General features: G+C 49.5%; 1 protein-coding gene across 1 annotated transcript; it reads left to right on the forward strand.

Moving 5' to 3' along the window:
- The first annotated feature begins 5,596 nt into the window (after positions 1-5,596).
- LOC132071545 (gallinacin-13-like) lies at positions 5,597-7,700 on the forward strand. The gene is made up of 2 exons (XM_059469178.1): positions 5,597-5,657; positions 7,424-7,700. The coding sequence occupies exons 1-2, from the start codon at positions 5,597-5,599 to the stop codon at positions 7,543-7,545; spliced, it is 183 nt and encodes a 60-aa protein (XP_059325161.1). The 3' UTR covers positions 7,546-7,700.
- Positions 7,701-18,412: the final 10,712 nt, after the last annotated feature.

An 18,412-nucleotide genomic window follows, 5' to 3' on the forward strand; every position in this document is an offset into this window, starting at 1 on the left:
TGTGTCTTTTCAACACAAAATTCTGACACTTCCCTGCCTTTGTCAGCTCCTGGTCTCCCTTTCCAGGTAAAATATTTCTCTCTGGGTCAATAATTTCTGTGAAAGCAAGGAAACAATGATGTAATCAGAGAGCTGTGTCACCAGCTGAGGCGCTGGTCAGACAGAGCCAGGGAAAAGTCCTCTCTGGGAGATGAAATTCTTGTTCTGATGAATCAAACAGGAAAATTCCCTCTGACCTCAGCAGGGTCAGGCCCCACTGCCAGAGGGATGACAATTCATTCATCCAAGAGCCTCAGTTCATCCAAGAGCCTCCATTTATCCAAGAGTCTCCATTCACTGATGACCGGCCCAGTTACTCTCCTCGAGTCATCACTGGCACTCCAGTGATGCCAGTGCTCTCCTGCAGCTGGATGAACCCTCAGGAGAGCCAGACAACCCAGAGCAGGCTGTTGGATTGGGAATTGATTCTGAAAAGAGGGACAGAACTGAATCCAGAGGCAAATTACTGCCCGTGTCCTGCCCGTGCCTCTGACGCACGCGGATGGACGAGGACAGCACGGGGAGGGCTTGGGATCAAGGCACCTCTCCAAATCAGTTTATTTCTCACATTCATCCACAGAGTTCATTGTTCCATCCCTGAAAAGAGGGACAGGGCTGAATCCAGAGGCAAATTCCTGCCCGTGTCCAGCCCATGCCTCTGACGCACAGGGATGGACGAGGACAGCACAGGAAGGGCTTGGGATCAAGGCACCTCTCCAAAGCAAACAGTTTATTTCTCACATTCATCCACGGGGTTCATTGTTCCTGGCCCTCATCTGGGAATGCTTAGCCATCCTGGTTACAGCCTGGTTTTCCAGGAAAGTGAGGAGTGGGCTCTTGCAGCTCACCTCTTGCAGGTTTCTCTCATAATCACTGGGCATCCTGACCCTGATGTGTTTCAGACCTACTGGCCAGTCCACCAGAAAAGGTGGAAAAGCTCAGTTTATAGGGAATATTGTCCCTCTGGTGCTAATGGGCATGCTCACAGTCATGATCCTGCTGTCCCACTGCTGTGTGTTCCCTTGTTTGCTGATCTGGATGGAAATAACCTTAAAAAACACCAAATCACAACCCAACAACAACAACAACAAAAAAACCCAAAAAAACAAAACAAAACAAAAACAAACAAACAAAAAACCCAAAAACCCCAAACAAACAAACAAACAAAAACCATACACACACACACACACACACACACACACACACACACACACACACACACACACACAAAAAAAACACATAAAAAACCCAGAAAAAAAAACAAAAATCCATCATTATTTCTGCCCAATGGATAAGATGAACTGAATTCCCTTCCAGTCTCACAGAGAGGGAGGAGAGAGAAACCACCAAGGACAGGGTGGATGAATGGCACTTCCAGACTTTGTAAAACTCTTTCTTGATGTAGTTTCTTTACCCCTGAACTCACCTGGGCAAAGCAGCCAGCTCAGCTCATGGGGAGTTGTCACTATATGAATGAAACAACACAACACGGACACACTGCTGTTCTTAAGGTAAAAAGGGAAGTTCATTTTCTGACTCTAACATTTATAGATTTCCAAAAGTGACAGTGGATTGGAAGGTGACAGTGCCACCTCTCCAATGACACTGGACAAACCAACAGCCCATCAAATTTCTCCTCCTCCATAAAAGAATGCAAAACAATAAGCTATTAACAGAAAGTGTGTGAGAAAGTTTGTTACAAGAATGTAAACTTCAGAGTACTTAGAAAATCTTAAAAAATCAGGGTGACAGGGAGTTGCTTGAACAGCAGCATGAGCTGCTTTGGTGTAAGTGTATCACAGGGAATGCTGCTCAGATTAATCAAACCCTAGCTGGAGTACCCTGTAACCCTGGGGAGGAGGAAGAATCATAAAATAATCACAGAATCCCAGGATGGTTTGGGTTGGAAGGGACCTTAAAGATCATCCAGTTCCCACACCCTGCCATTTAGTAAGAAATTATTGATTGAGCTTTGAACTCCAGCTGTCTGTGCCTGATAGAGAAAAGGGTTCTTTAGTACTACCTCAGCACACCTATACCTAAAGGAGATGCAAAAATCATCCAGACATTTTGGGATGTTTATTTGGGATCTCTGCAGCCACACAGAGGCAGGACAGAGCTCTACCCTCGTGCCAGCTCTGTCAGCCAGCACAACCCTCCTGCATAACTGGGGATTTCAGTCCATCAAAGCATGGCATGAATTCCCTCAGCAGGATTTGTTTGCTGTTCCCACGCAACAGGCCAGTGTTTGTTTGGCAGAGAGAGCCAAATCCTCCTCTCCTGCCCTAAAAACGTCCCTGTGATGTGCAGTCAGGAGCAGGATGGGGCTGGGTGGGCTCCTGCTTGGGGAAGCTGAGGTGCCACAGCCGTGGGCAGCCCCTTGGATCCAGGGTGTCCCTCACATCCCTGCCACACAAACCAGTGCAACCCCCTGCGTGCCCAGATCTTCCTACATAAAGAGAAAAGGGGTCACATTCCAACATTCCACCCTCTCACCTGGAGCTCTTCCCAGTCCTGTGGGGTGAAAGGAATCACCTGAGCACAGCCCAGCTCCAGGGTATGCTGGGGAGATAAGACAGGCCACGATACTGAGGCTGCTCCTACACGAGTAAACCAAATCACATGAGGCTCAGAAGTCAATGGCTGCTCAAATGTGCTGCCAGAAAATGAACTGTTTTCCCCTCTGTTCCTTGGCACAGTTTGGAGGTGGGCACACGCCAGGAATGATCAAAAATTCACACCTGGATGTGGCCCTGCACTGGAAAGGAGAAGTTGTTTGCACAAGGTGTGCTCTGGCCATTTTCTGTGGGGCAAAAACCATAATTTCTTGCAGTGTCCAGCTCTGGGGCCTCTACTTGAGACAGACATGGACCTGTTGAAGAGAGTTCTGAGAAGGCCATGAAGAGTGTCTGGAAAGAGAGCCATGGAGGGTTTCTGGGCTAGGGCTGAGCCCAGAGCTGAGCCCAGAGCTGAGCCCACAATAATTTCTTCACAGGTTGAATTGCAGGGTTCTATCAGTGCTTGCTTGTTTGGCAAAATGCTTGTCAGTGGGATTGGGCGTAGGAGGTGGCATCACAAGCTGGCAAAAGGGTTTATTCACTTCAGGAATTGCTCCTGCTGGCAAAACCTTATCCCAGTTTGCATTTAAAATAAGAACTTATCCCAGATGCATTTAAAAATCAGCCTGCTCAGGTCCCGGCCTGAAGGCAATGAAGTCAGTGGAAACATCCCTCCCATTTGGGGCCAGGGAGCAGATATAGATTGATTCAGCTCCTCCCAGCCCCAAAACCTCTCAAGCACCCAGGAGCCCATTCCTGTTCCACGTGTCTGAGCACAGATCAGCCTTTGTGCATGGTGAGCTCTGAGAAAAGACATCTGCTGGCAGGTTGGGGAGCAGGGGAGGCTGGGAGGCTGCTGGGCCAGCCCCAGTGGGCTCACCAGAAGCTGGGGCCAACACAGCAGCAGGACCATGCCAAGGGGAGCCAGACCAGCTGTTGTACAAGCAGTTGCCCATGGGACAGAAGTTTCCTGCCCCTGATTTCTGGAGGAAATCTGGTTTTTGTTGGTATTGGATAGTCCTGGATTTCTTTCCCAAGGCACGTTCTGCAGCGTAGTGGTGCAGAGGATGCAGCCTGGTCCCCATGGAGCCTGCAGCATCCAAACAGCTCCAGGCACAAATCCCCCTCTGCAGTGGTGCTGCTCCCAGCACGGGAGAGCAGCTGAGCTGGAGACAAACAAACACCTGGACCTTTGCCATCCAACATTGGGAGCACCGTGGCCACGTGGTACCCTGGCCCCATGCTCCACATCCTCTCTGGAGAGCACCAAACCATCTGCACACACATGTTCAGACACTGCATGTCACACACTCAGAGCAGGACACTCACAGGAGCATCCACACATTCCTTCCTGCTTGGACTGCAGCTCAAGGACTGCTGTCTCCTTTCTGCTGGATGAGCTCTGCCCAAATTCTTTGCTTTGGAGCTTCTTCCCTGAGAGGGTGGGGAGGCCCTGGCAGAGGTTACGCAGAGAAGCTGTGGCTGTCTCTGGATCCCTGGAAGTGCCCAGGGCCAGATTGGACAGGGCTTGGAGCAGCCTGAGATAGTGGAAGGTGTCCCTGCCCATGGCAGGGGGTGGAACTGGATGGGCTTTTAGGTCCCTTCCAACTCAAACCATTCTATGATTCCAAAATTCCACAAAATCCCACTGCACCATCTCTCAAATTGGAGATGCCAATCCTCAGAGGCACAGGGTGGGCTATTGCCTTTTCCAGAAACTCACACACATCCCTGCATCCAGCTCTCCCCCAGGTGTGTTCCAAAGTCCATCTCCCTTCCCAGGCTATGCCTGGCCAGTTTGCAGCTCACCCTGCCTAAGAGCTCGGTGTTCCCTACTCCAAAGTCCAGCTGGTGAAGGCCCCTTTATCTGCACTGTTTGACGAAGGTGATCCTTGTTCTGTTCAAGCAGCCTGAAGGACATGGGGTTTGCATTATCCAGCACCCCCTGGCATCCAGTCTGCAAAGAAAAATCCATTGAGGCGACTTCTGAAGGGAAAAGGGAAGACTTGGTGATGGCCTCCGCTGCATCACTACTGTAGGAAAAACCTTTATAAAGTTTCTATTTCCTCTTCCTCCATTTGTTCTTGGCTGGGGGACATTCCTGTTCATTGTTTGCTTTGTGTTGTTTTCCCAAGTTGAAATGCAGGTCTCACCTCTACTGATTTCCTGGAACTGACCTGGAGAACTGGTACAAACCTGAGAGCCTGCCAGGATCCCTGGGAGAGCTATAATCCACCTGCTTTCCTAATGTATTGCTAATGTATTGGGAGGTATCCCAGCTTTCCCCTTGAATGAGTACATAAATGAATAAAATATTAAATTGCCTTTTTTTTCTTGGCAGCTGTAAACAAAACCTTGGCAAGCATCCTCTCTGCAGCCTGTAAGTTGGGAAATTGAAGCAGATCCATGATTTTTTTAAGGATCCCATTATTTTCAAGCCAGCTCTGTGTGTTGGGGAGTGGAGGAGACTCTGGATTTTTTCATACTTGACTGTGTCAGTGCTAAACACAGAGAGTGAGAGCTGGAAATATAAAAAAAAAAAAAAAAAAACACAAAACCAAATCATAACACAACATTTTGATACTGCAAACACTTGGACTGGATTTTAACATCACATGCTCGAGCCTACACACGCAGAGCCAGACTGGGTCAGTCCCAACATCCTGTCTCCAGCAGCAAGCAGTAGCAGCCTCCCCAGTGCTCAGTGTAATTGTCAACAAAACCCTGATTTCCCCCCTCACTTTTTGGTCTTTTTCCCTCTATTTTTTTTCCTTTATTTTCCCTTTCTGTCTGTAACACGATGTGACTGAGAGCAGGCAGACCCCGTGCAACTGTTTGCCGTCATGTTGAAATGCACCTGAGGTTGACAAAGTTCCCTCCACTCCAGGAAAATTACACAACCCCCTCCCTGGCCTCTATAAATCCAGAATTTCCCTATTATTCCTCTCTTTAGGGCCCTTCACTCCTCCTGGGGGTGGAACCTCCACCCACACCGAGCCATGAGGGTTCTCCAGCTGCTCCTGGCAGTCCTTGTCGTTCTCCTCCTCCAGGGCACTCCGGGTAAGGACAAAATCCTCACAGGGCTTCCTGCAGGACTGTGGAGAGAGAAAAGGCAGGTTCCTGCTCTTCTGAGGTAGAAGAGGACAAGACAGGGCCCCCAGGTCAAGGCTGAGCTAACTCGTGGTTCCAAGGAAAAAATTTCTCCTGGGATGGTTCTCCATGAAGTTCCTGGAGGCAGCTGTCCTGAGTTCATGGATTGTGCATCCCCTCTTCTCTGCACCCTCAAAACTCACCCAGAAATGCTGAGCCTAAGCCAGGAACCTGAGCTTTGCTCCTGACCAGGATAAAAGCCTCATCCTCCACCAAACAAGGAGAATCCCATTAAATTCTCCATGAGTGGAATACAGGTGTGGCAAATGCAGGAAGATGCAAGTGTGGCCAGAAGCTTGAGGGAGGTGATTTTCACCCTCTGATCTGCTCTGGTAAGATCCCACCTGCAAAGCTGCCTCTAGATTTGGGATCCCCAGCATCAGAATCTGATGGGGCAAGTCCAGAGGAGGCCACAGAGATGCTCCAAGGGCTGGAGCCCCTCTGCTCTGGAACCAGGCTGGAAGAGCTGGGGGTGCTCACCTGGAGAAAGCTCCAGGAAGAACTTAGAGCCCCTTTCAGAGCCTAAAGGGGCTCCAGGAGAACTGGAGAGGGACTGGGGATAAGGGCTTGGAGGGACAGGACAAGGGGGAATGGTCTTAAGCTGAAGGAGGGTAGGTGTAAATTAGATATTGGGAAGGAATTCTTGGCTGTGAGGGTGGTGAGGCCCTAGCACAGGTTGCCCAAAGAGGGTGTGGACTCTCCATCCCTGGAAGTATTCAGAGCAAGGTTGGATGGGGCTTGGATCAGCCTGGGATAGTGGGAGGTGTCCCTGCCCATGGCAGGAGGTTGGAAGTAGATGGTCTTTAATGTCCATTCCAACACAAATCATTCTGTGTATCTTTGATTCTATAAAATCAAAACTATCTTTCAGGGGGAAAAGAAGAAGGAAAGGCAGATAATTTTTGTTTGTTTGTTTGTTTGTTTGTTTTCTTCTGGGATTCTGGTTTGATAGAAATTTATTCCATGACTTGGCATTTTTTGCTGTCTGTTTGTATACATGTCAGAGATTTGGGTTTCATTCAGGTGTAAGGTCACTCTGATCTTAGCAGGACTTTGGTGATATACTTTTGCAGAAGGCAAACCTGATAACAAAGAAGAGGATAATTAGTTGCTTAGCCTGCTTATCTTGTCATTTATGTAACCCAAGTCCTGGGGACAACGAAGGGAGAGAGAAGGGTTTGCCCACCCCACTGGTGGTGGTGGACCCTCCAGAACCCCCAAATTTGGTGTTTCTGCTGTGTCTAAAGAGAAGCAGCACATGCCTTTTAATCAAAACAAAAGCAAAAGATTTGAAAAACCCAAGCAAACAAAAACCCCAAAACACCAAGCCAAAAAACCTCAAAAGGAAACAACAGGTAAAACAAGTGGTCCAAAAGGCCCTCCTCTGTCTTTTGATGCTGTCCAGCCTCACCTAACTCACCCAACCTGACTCAGCCAACCCAAACCTGGCTGTCTCTCCCAGGCCAGTCTTTAGGAGACTCCCAGTGCTTGCTGGATGGAGAAGCTCCTCCCAAGCACATCTGATCATCACCATGGAACCACCTGAATTTCCCTGCTGCCAGCTGAGAGCATCCCATTGCTCAGCCACCAGCACCAGTGGAGTTCCCAGTAGGTTTTAGAGCTCTGAGTAGGTTCCAGCTCTCCTCACCAGGTGTCCTCTCCTCTTTCCCCAGCAGCCAGAGGCCTTTCAGACACGCAGCAGTGCAGGAACAGCCGTGGCCACTGCCGGAGGCTGTGCTTCCACATGGAGCGCTGGGAAGGGAGCTGCAGCAGCGGCCGCCTGCGCTGCTGCCGGTGACAGCGGCCACCCCAGAAGGCTGTGACAGCCCCAGGAGAGCCAGCACAGCGATCCTGCAGCCAGAACTGTACACAGAGCCTGCCCTCAGGCACCTCCACGTGCAGCTCGGTTTGTCCGCCACCAATAAACCTCTGGGTTTGCTGTGTCCTGCTGGATCCGTGTTTCCCCCTCAGATGGAGCTCCCTGCCTGGCACTCAGGGGTTGATGGTGCTGGAGGTACACTGGGGGATCCAGATTGTCTGCACAAAGGTGGCAGATGTGGTGTGTGACTGTGTTCACAGGGGTCTTAGGATGAGGGAAGAGACGAGGATCTGACTCCATGTTTCAGAAGGCTTGATTTATTATTTTATGATATATATTATATTAAAACTATACTAAAAGAATAGAAGAAAGGATTTCATCAGAAGGCTGGCTAAGAATAGAAAAAGAAGGAATGATAACAAAGGGTCTGTCTTGGACTCTCTGTCCGAGCCAGCTGACTGTGATTGGCCATTAATTAGAAATAACTCTATGTGACCAATCACAGATCCACCTGTTGCATTCCACAGCAGCAGATAACCATTGTTTACATTTTGTTCCTGAGGCCTCTCAGCTTCTCAGGAGGAAAAAATCCTAAGGAAAGGATTTTTCATAAAAGATGTCTGCAACAGTGGTGTAGGGACAAGGAGTGTCCTTCCAGAGTGACAGCAAGAGAGGGATCTGCTGGGCTGGTCCAAGCAGTTATGAAACCTCTCTTTGGACCCATTCCTCCACCTCTGTCTCAGTCATTGCCTTTAACAACCTCAATTTCTAGCTCTGCTCAGAAGAGGCCATGGCAGGATTCATCCTCTTCAAGGGGATGGATCCAAGACAGAGGTATGGTTTTCCCTCCAGAAGTTACTCTTCCTTATTGTAGTTGAGGTGAAAACAATACAAAGCAACACACTCCATTTTCAGAAGGCTTCAAACTGATTTTATTATAGCATGCATGCTTTTTATGCATTCTTACTAAACTCATAAGTTTTCACTTTAGTCATTGCTCATGAAAGACAAAGAAAGTGCTCATTGGAACAGGCAGTTGCAGGTTTCTCTTATTTATCCTTCTTTCTTTCTTGGTTTCTATGTCAACGACTTTGGTAGAAAATTCTTTCAGGGGTAAACATGGATTCTCTTATCAAACTTCTCTCAGAAGTCGCTGTAGAACCTCTTCCACTCTTCCTCTCCTACAGCAAGAAGGTGAACCTGGGTGTGTGACTCAGGTTATCCAACCTGATCTCCTTGGAAGATGTCCCTGCTCATTCCAGGAGTGCTGGAATAAATGACCCTTAAAGCTTCCTTCCAACCCAAACCATTCCATGATTCTGTGATCCACCTCTGTGAGGAGGTAAAGGTGAGTAAGGCTGAGAAATCCCCATAGGGAGAACAATTCAAACAATTCACTTGGTCTCACAGGGAGTGTGGTGGGCTCTGCATCTGCCCTGCATGGAGCCATTCCCAGGTGAAATCTTACTTTAATAGTGCAAGTGATTCCAAACTCTACCCCAATATCACCCGAGGGGTATCACTGCCTCTTGTCCTGCATAAGCTGATTTACTGAGTAGAATTAAGAGTGGGAATGAGCCAAGGCCAAGTTCACTTCCAGCAGTTCCTCACCAGGGAATGAGAGTTGTTGGCTGTGGACTGTTGTTTACTGAAGGAATTTGTGAATTGCCCACTCTGGTGTGCTCTGGAGCAGGACCCCCCAACAATTCCTCACCTTGGAGGTGGTGAGGTGAAAAGGAGTTGGTGTAGGAGAGCAGAAATAGAGATGAAGGAGGTGTAAGTAGAGAGTTGGCTTGAAAGAGTATGAAAATCTCCTCAAGAAAAAAACTGGAAGATTTATCTCTGGAAAACACCCAGTGTGGTACTCAGGACATGGAAAAAATGAGGTGGGCAAAATTCCCACCCCCAGCTACACACCTGGCTTCAACCTAAACCCACTCTGCTTTCCATCCCAGAGGCACCAGTCTTTCCCTGGAGGAAACCAGTAAAATCAGTGACCCCACTGGAGACCTGCCCCATCTCTGGCTGGATTGTGAGCAAGGAAAGATCCCCTCACTCCTCCCCACCACAAACTGAGGCAGTGAGGGCCTGCTGGGCTCTGTGCTGGGACACCCCATCCTTGCTCCTGTGGCTCTGCAGGCTGCAAACAGGGTGGCAATGCTTTCAGGCAGTCCCCTCTCCTGGATGCTTGTCCTCTCCATTGCTGAGTGACACTCTGGCTCCTCAGGGGCCTTGGGAAGCTCAGCCAGAGGTTAGCAGCCACTGCGGCTCGCGGGAGCCATCAGCCCCATTGAGAGATAAGGCTCCCCTTGATAACAGGACCTGCCAGAACTGAGCCTCCACTTTTTCCACCTTTTTGAAGTCTGGACGGTGAAGTTTTGCAGAACTTTGTCTTTTTGCCAAAGTAACCAACTTCCAGCTCCAGCCTTTGCCTTCCCTCCTTTTCCCTGGCCTCCTCCCCCTTCGCCTTCCCTCTTCCTCCTCATTCCTCCAAGCGTGATAGGGATTCTGGGGGGAGGATGGACACGACCAGGGGGTGATGTCATCTGTTTTTGGCCCTTCAGAGGGTTAGACACGTCTGCCTCTACCCAGCCTGGCGCCGGGAGCAACTGGGAGCCTTCCTCTGGCAGCCGCCCCTGTGCCTTATCAGGGGCAGGGTGACGTCCCGGGGCTGGGATGCCGGACCTGAGAAGGAAAGGAGGTGGGGAGCCCCTGAATGAGCCCTGTGAGAGGCTGTGTGCACAGGGATGTGTCTGTGTGTGTGTCTGAGCTCGCTGGCAGCAGGGAAATCACTCCCTGCAGGATGGAGCTGGCTATCAGCTGCAGGAGAGGGGGAAAGCATCTCTGTGCCAAAGCCTGGCCTAGTCAAGGGTGATGCTGTCACCCAGATTTGCTCCTGGGGTCTCGGGGATTTAGCTGGTTAGAATGACCTTGAGATGCATCAGAAAGTCTCTTTTCCCAGCCCAGCAGTTGAAGAAGGAGTCAGAAGTCCTCAGTTCTCATTCTCAAGGTTGTTTATTTGCTCTTATCTAATACATTTTCTTTCTGACCCACTGAGATTTGTCCAGCATGTCAGTTCATGGCACACTGACCACCTTGGGTTATCTTTTTATACCAAAAATTACATGTGTATTATTTACAATTACTTCCCAATACCTATCACCTATGTTAGACAGTGAGCTTCTACTCTAAACCAATACAAAAGTGCCAACATCACAGCAGAAGATGGAGGCCAAGAAGAAGGAGAAAAGCTGGACATGCCCAGATTCATCTATCTTGCCCCCTGAACCCCCATTCTAAAAACCCCAAAAAATCTATTTTTCACCCCGTGACAAACTAGTTATTATTCTACTTAGACTTTCATGGCTTGCAGATCTTCATATAAAGTTGGTGACTTTTTCCATGGGTCATTGTCAAAGTCACCGATGCCTTGGGCTCTGTGCCAGGGTCTCTGAGGCCCCTGGCAGGGGTCTGGGCAATCCAGGACAGCCAGAGGGATGTCCTGAATTATGACACTGGGGGGGTTTAACCTCTCATATCCCAGGCAGACAACCTGGAAAATCCATCTAGAAAAGGTTAGAAGATTCCCCTTGCCATCAAAGGAGAAGATCAGGGCAGATGGAGGGAGATAAATTAATGTGTCCCATACCCAAAGCTCAGGGTCTGGAGTGCTCTCAAGCAGAGCTGGGTACAAATTGACCATGGAAATGGTATAGGGATGGACTTTTGTGTCCTTCTCTTGTTTTGGCACCTTTCTCCAAGGTGGAATGCAAAACCTTAATTCTTTTTAAAATGCTAACACCACCCCCTCTTTTCTTGTCTCCCCCAGAAAGATAGCTTGATCAGAAAAGTGTGAAATATTTTTGGCTAAATCCAGGGAAAACTGGGCTTCCTATATTCTACAACACAGCCTTCAGAAGGGAAAAGCCTTGTGGGACATGGGAGCCCAAGGAGAGAGACAGTTCCCCACAGCAATGGTCTTCAAATAAATTCAATTTTGTATTATTTTTTTTTATGTTAGAAAGAATATTTTACCCCCTGTTCTGATGGATCATCATGCTCACTTTGGAGACCAGTGCTCTGGAGGGAAAGGGAAATTTTGGGGAGAACATCTACAGCCCCTGAGGATTGGGACAGAAATCTAAACAACTGGTGGGTCTCCTTCCAGCTAGAAAATGTATAAAGCTGATTTTCTTTTGCTTGGAATAAATAAAGTTTTCTGCAAAAGTAATTCTCAGTTGTTGTAACCAGAGTGAGAAAATAGATACCGAAAAACTAGGAATGCTATAAAATCAGAGGGAATGGCCTCAAGCTGTGCCAGGGGAGGTTCAGGTTGGACATCAGGAGGAATTTCTCCACGGAAGGGGTGGTCAGGCTTTGGAAGGGGCTTCCAAACCTCCTTTGGAAGGGAGGTTTGGAGTTTCCATGCCTGGAGATGTCTAAGAAATGCCTGGATGTGGCACTCAGTGCTCTGGGCTGGTGACAAAGTAGGGATTGGTCACAGGTTGGACTCCATGGTCTCAATGGCCTTTCCAGCCTAAATGATTGTGTGATTCTGTGTCAAATGAACCTCTGCCACCAAAACCTGTCACTTTTTTCCAGGAATAAATTGATGCCCTGTTCATACATCCCTTCTTCTTCTGGGAATAAACTCAGCCCCTGGCACTGCCCCTGCTGACCTCGGCTCTCCACATCAGCACAAAAACCTGGCAGTGGCTCAGTGGCCCATCTCAGGGGCTGTGCAATAAAGTACACGTTTTTTTCTAGGCATAAATAAATGACTTCACCCTCCTGGCGAGCTGCTCTGGGCTCTTTCATCAGCTCCACGTGGAAGAAGGGCAGCGATGGAGCAGCGCAGCCCCCTCTCCCCACCGAGGGAGCGCTGCTGATGGGGACGCTCCAAAACAAACACGGTGCTGAGCAGCTGCTGGGCTGCTCCCCAGCACAACAGCAAAGCCACCTGAAGCCAAAATCTCGTGGCTCTCAGTTTGGAGATGCCCCAGAGCAGGGTGGAATTTGGGGAATGTACAAGGGAATGGCTTTGCACCCCAAATGGGGAGGGTGGATGAGCCCTTTCCCCTCTCCAGCCTCCTCCCCAGGATCACAGCTTGCAGGACCCTTCCCCAAATCCCACAGTCATTCAGGTCTTCATCCAGGACTATCCCCCCGTGCCTGGGATGGACACAAAAGCTGTCAGGAGTCTTTATTGTCCAGATCTCTGCGCCATTATCAGCGACTCCCACACACTGGAAGTGAGATATGTGTGACAACATTTTTTCCATCAGCGGGCTTATCATGGCTGAGAAGAGTGGAAGGGGGTGGGGATGGTGATGGGGAGGAGGAGGAGGAGGAGGGAGGGGAGGTGCATGGGCATGAACGCCCACCCAGCCCATCCTCCACCCAGCCCATGATCCCACATCTATGGAAGAAGGAGAGGAAAAAGAGAATTTTGTGTTGTCAGAACAGTTGTGCCAGGCCCAAGGCCTCCTGACCCTTTAGAGCCAGTCCTAAATTCCTTGGGTAAGATCCAAAAACACCCTTCCTGCAAAAGAATCTCTTAATTCATATGGGTGTATGTACACATGAGGAGAGCCTCTGCAAGGATGTTGGCTGGGCTAGCAGGACCCCAAGGGGTCTGACCCCTCCTTGGTGTCAGGCAGATCCTTCCCAGGGCAGAGGGAAGCTCCAGCCAGCAGGGAAGACATTAATGTGGAAAATATCTCAGCTGTATTAGACCACAACAGAGCTACTGCATCTGTGGCTGTAAACTGTGTGCTGCATCTCTCTGGGTTTCTGCTGATGCCACTTTTCTCAAGCTCTGGGCCTATAATCCAGGTTTTTAGGGTAGAACCTGAAGCCTGCCTATCCCTGTCTTCATCTGGAGGAGGTGGAGGAAGCAGAATTAGGGGATGAGTTTTTTTAAAACTGGAAGTTCATCCCCAGCCTGGAGGACCTGATACCGTGGTCCTGAGGCACCAAGAAACGGCAAAGTTTTTGCTGCAGGAGCTGTGGAGGCAAAACCAAACCTGCAACTGGGTGATGGGAAGATTTTAGGGAGCTACAAAACTTGGGGATAGAGATGTGGAGCTGGCAGCACTTGCCAGGGCAACACGTCCCAGTGAGGTCTGCAGGACAAGCTAAAAATACAGATGTGATTTCACAGAATCATAGATTGTTTTAGGTTGGAAGGGACCGGAAAGACCATCCCATTCCAGTCCCTTCCATGGGCAGGGACACCTCCCACTATCCCAGCTTGCTCCAAGCTCCATCCAGCCTGGCCTGGAACACTTCCAGGGACAGGGAATCCACAACTCTCCTGGCAACCTCATCACCCCTATAATAGAGAATTTCTTCCTCATTTCAAAGGCTCTTCCTCATTTCAATTTGCTCTGGAAATCACTACGTTTATTCCAAGTTCATGCCTATCTCGAGTTTGGCATTTGCCCCTTTTCTCCCAAAGGTCTGGGTGTCTTCTTGGCCCATAGCAGCCACTTCAAATGAAACACATTTCATTTGTGTTGGGGTGAAAACCACAGAAATTAAATAATCCCTCCCTCCAGGCTGCTGCTTTCAAGGAAAGCCCAAGAAGATGCTGCCCTGGTTTTATTTCAAGGTGAGGAGTCTGGCAGTGCTGTCTTGAGACCATGGGAAGGTGATGGCCCAAAGGAACCAACTCTGGAAGCAAAAGGGAAGCTGAGGTCCCCCTTGCTGGCATGGCAACAGCTTTATCTCCCCAAGCAGGACAGTTATGGATTTGCCTGTTAGGACCTGCACAATGGAACAGTTAAGGATTTGCATTACGGACCCTCCAGGCTGATGTTTCCAAGGATGAGGCTGGATGACAACACAATCCTTCAATTTATGATCCACAACCCAGGGGCAGCCCTATCTCAGCACCAGACAACTCCTGACGCAGAGCACATGGAGGGGAAACACATGGGAGTGGGGAAAACGTGGATGTTTTGTCTGCCTGGGGCTGTGACTGCTTCTGGTGGCTGGGATGGGGAGGTGGTGGCCGTGCTCCTGTGATTAATGGGAGGTTTCACCATCAGCATGGTGGCTCCCAGGCTGTCTATTCCCTGCTATCTGCTGGGAGATGCTGCTCTGGGAGCTGCTATCTGCTGGGAGAGGCTGCTCCTCAAGCACAGCTCGTTAGCAGGGTCCCCTGGGGAGTGACACACTGCGGTGGGCTCAGCACAGGCTGCAGAAGGGATTTTTGGGTTTTGTGAGCTGACACGGTGGGGGATGATCCGAGCCCCTGCTTCTCAGGTTGCTGTTGATAATTGCTGCCCCAAGATGTGCAGGATGTCTCTGCTTCGGCCTGTGTGGCTGAAGGACGAGTCTGGACTCTTCACTTTTTGGTCTTGAGGTTGTTTATTAATTCTTATCTATAAAATTTTCTTTCTACCCAGCCGAGATCTGCTCAGCAAGGCAGCCACAGGCATTCTGACCGCCCCCGAGGCGGTGTTGTCCTTTTATACTACAAACTACGTGTAACATATTTACACTTAATTCCCAATACCTATCACCTATGTTAGACCATGCACTTCTACTCCAAAGCAAACACAAAGTGCCAAAATCACTGCAGAAAATGGAGAGCAAGAAGAAGAAGAAGAAGAAGAAGAAGAAGAAGAAGAAGAAGAAGAAGAAGAAGAAGAAAGGCTGGACATGCCCAAGTTCCTCCATCTTGTCTTCATAACCCCTATACCAAAAATCCTAAAATCTATATTTTCACCCTGTGATCATTTTATTATTACACTATTCAAACCTGTGTTACTTTCACGTCCTCATACAAAGTTGGCAACTTGCTCCAAGGGTCCAAATCAAATCCCCAGGTGTTCTGGGCAGCATGCCAGGGTCTCTGAGCCCCCCCAGCGGAGTCCTTGGCAACTCTGGACACCCAGAGGGATGCACTGAGTTCTGACACTGCTGACTGTAGGCAGAAGCATTCCTGGCTCGAGCTAATCCAGTTATCAGCCCCCACAACAGCCCTGTCACTCACCAGAGTCACATGGTGGAACACTGCAAAAATGCCTTCAGAGACAATGGGAAGTCATCCCACCAGCCATAGTCAGTCACCAGCTGGACAATCCTGAGGTAAAAGTGGATCCCAAAATATGTGCAGGGACCTTCTGTAACTTAGGCATGGGGCAGAGATGAGTGCGTTTCTCATGGATGATCTGCAGCAGTGACTCTCTCATCAGCCTTAGACCAAGAAATGAGGTTTGTGGATGAAGGTGGTGGAACAAAAGATGGGGAGAAGCTTTTTAGCAGAGCCTGCTGTGACAGGACAAGGGGTGGTGGTTTTAAACTAAAGGGGAGTCAATTAAGATTAGATATGAGAAAAAGTTTGTGCAGTGCAGGTGGTGAGGCCCTGGAAAAAGTTGCTGTGGCTGCCCCGTCTCTGGGAGTGTTCAAAGTCAGGTTCTGTTCAAATCCGATTTTTCAGGGCTGAATGGTTTGGGCTGGAAGGGACCTAAAAGCTCATCCAGTTCCACAGCCCTGCCATGGGCAGGGACAACTTCCACTATCCCAGGCTGCTCCAAGCCCCATCCAACCTGGCCTTGGACACTTCCAGGGATCCAGGAGCAGCCACAGCTTCTCTGGGCACCCTGTGCCAGGGCCTCACCTCCCTCACATCCAACAATTCCTTCCCAATATCCCATCTATCCCTGCCCTCTGGCAGTGGGAAGCCATATTCTGTGTCCTGTCCCTCCATCCCTTGTCCCCAGTCCCTCTCCAGCTCTCCTGGAGCCCCTTTAGGCCCTGGAAGGGGCTCTGAGCTCTCCCTGGATCCTTCTCCTCTCCAGGTGAGCACCCCCAGCTCTCCCAGCCTGGCTCCACAGCAGAGGGGCCCCAGCCCTTGGAGCATCTCTGTGGACTCCTCTGGGCTCACTCCAACAGGTCCATGTCTCTTTGGTGCTGATGACTCCAGAGAGCACATGGATTTAACATATATCTCTCACTTCACTCTTTTTATGTTGGAGAGGGGAAAAGGGGCTGCTTCTCTCTGCATCCCATGCACAAATAACTCACTGAGCCCTTCTTTTTTTCCCTAATTAGTGGCAGTTTTGTATCACACTTGTCCCAGACACCACTTTCTCATATCCAGGATGTGTCACCAACCACATCCTGGTCAAGTTCCCTGTGTGCTTGTGACTCTGAGGCTGGAATTTCAGTTTCCATCCCCAGCGCTGTCAGTGGTGGCTCCTGGATCAGGTCACTGGGATGATTCTGCTCAGGCTCCTCTGCTCACACCTCTTGTCTGGCAGCAGAGTTGGTATTCTGCATCCCATCTCATCCCAGGGGATGCTAGCACCATGGAGGTCTCCTCAACCTCTGCTGTGTCTGGAGGATTGACCTCTTCCCTTCTGGGGTTATCATCTATGAGCCCCTCGCTGCTGCCAAGTTACCTTGGCAAGACAGGGATAATCCTTCCCATCCAGGAGGGAATTAAATTTGTCTGCACTTTTAAATTAGCCACTTGTTGCTTTTAACACTGACCAGTGAGCACAGAGCTAAACAAGCCCTCGGCACAGTTTGGCCATCAGGACATTCCCAGCAGGCTCCTGTAGGGAAGAGGTCCCAAAGAAATGATTCTGAAGGAACACCAGGTTGGGTGTGCCTCCTTTGCACCCATCTGTGTTTTGGGGAGGGTTCCTCCATGGGTTATGGCTGATCAGGATGGATGTGGGTTGAGGTTTTATCCATGTAAATGGAGAAGAAAGGCAGTGTCTTGGAGTAATGATGAGATTTCCATGTGCCACAAGTGTGACCTGCTCCAAGGTGATAACATGGAAGTGATCAGCAGAAAGTGGTGGTGACTGCAGAAATCAGCCAGGAAATGCAGTTGTTGTGTTCTGCCACATTGAGATTAAACAGCAGGGCACCTGCACAGGGAACCTGAGGCAGGACACACCTGGGATATGGGCACAAGCCCCTCTCTCTGGTTTGTTCCAGCCCAGCAGGATCCAAGGGACTGGTTCACACCCAACCATAGAAACAAAGAATCATAGAATCAGACAGTCATGGAATGGGTTGGGTTGGGAGGGACCTTAAAGGTGACCTGGTTCCAAACCCCTGCCATGGGCAGGGACACCTTCCACTAGACCAGGCTGCTCAGAGCCCCATCCAGAACTGTCCCTGTCCCCAGGACTGTCTTTCTTTAGGGACAGCATGCACGAAGTTCAGTCTCACAACAGAATCACAGAATCACAGAATGATGAGGTTGGAAGAGACCTCTAAGATTGAGTCCAACCTATGCCCTAACACCTCAACTAGAGCATAGCACCAAGTGCCATGTCCAGTCTTTTTCTAAACAAATCCAGAGATGGTGATTTTACCACCTCCCTGGGAAGAGCATTCCAGTACTTTATTATTCTTTCAGTGAAAAATTTCTTCCTAATATCCAACCTATACCTTCCCTGATGTAGCTTGAGAACAATGGGAAACAGGCCACTAACAGATTAATTAGCAGTCTTCACAACAGGCTAATTACCATTTTCTCACAGGTTTTTGGAGTTTCCCATTCAGGTATGACCTGTGGGTGTGTGACAACCCCTGCACACAGACCTGCTGAGCACCCCTGTGCTGTGAGGCTCAGATCCTTTCCCCATTACAATGAGAAGGATATTTCTGGGCTGCTTTCCTTTCAGTAGCTTCCTCTCGCGGCACGACGTCTGCTGTGATCCTCATTCCCCTCTCTACCCTCCATTATTCCTCAATATTCCTCTTCCAGGTCCTTTTCCTTATCTGTAGCCACTTTCCTGTTTTTCTTCCTCGCTCAGCACCCTCCAGCCTGCCCGGCTCCTGGACCATCAGCTCCTGTCGAAGGGTTTCCTCCTCC

The sequence above is a fragment of the Ammospiza nelsoni genome, chromosome 3 (assembly GCF_027579445.1).
Source record: "Ammospiza nelsoni isolate bAmmNel1 chromosome 3, bAmmNel1.pri, whole genome shotgun sequence".
Classification (NCBI taxonomy): Eukaryota; Metazoa; Chordata; class Aves; order Passeriformes; family Passerellidae; genus Ammospiza; species Ammospiza nelsoni.

Bases quoted from the DNA above. Each gene is read 5' to 3' on its own strand.
- LOC132071545 (XM_059469178.1), top strand. From the start codon at position 5,597: ATGAGGGTTCTCCAGCTGCTCCTGGCAGTCCTTGTCGTTCTCCTCCTC. The intron at 5,658-7,423 runs GTAAGGACAAAA...TTTCCCCAGCAG, and splicing joins CCTCCTCCAGGGCACTCCGG to CCAGAGGCCTTTCAGACACG.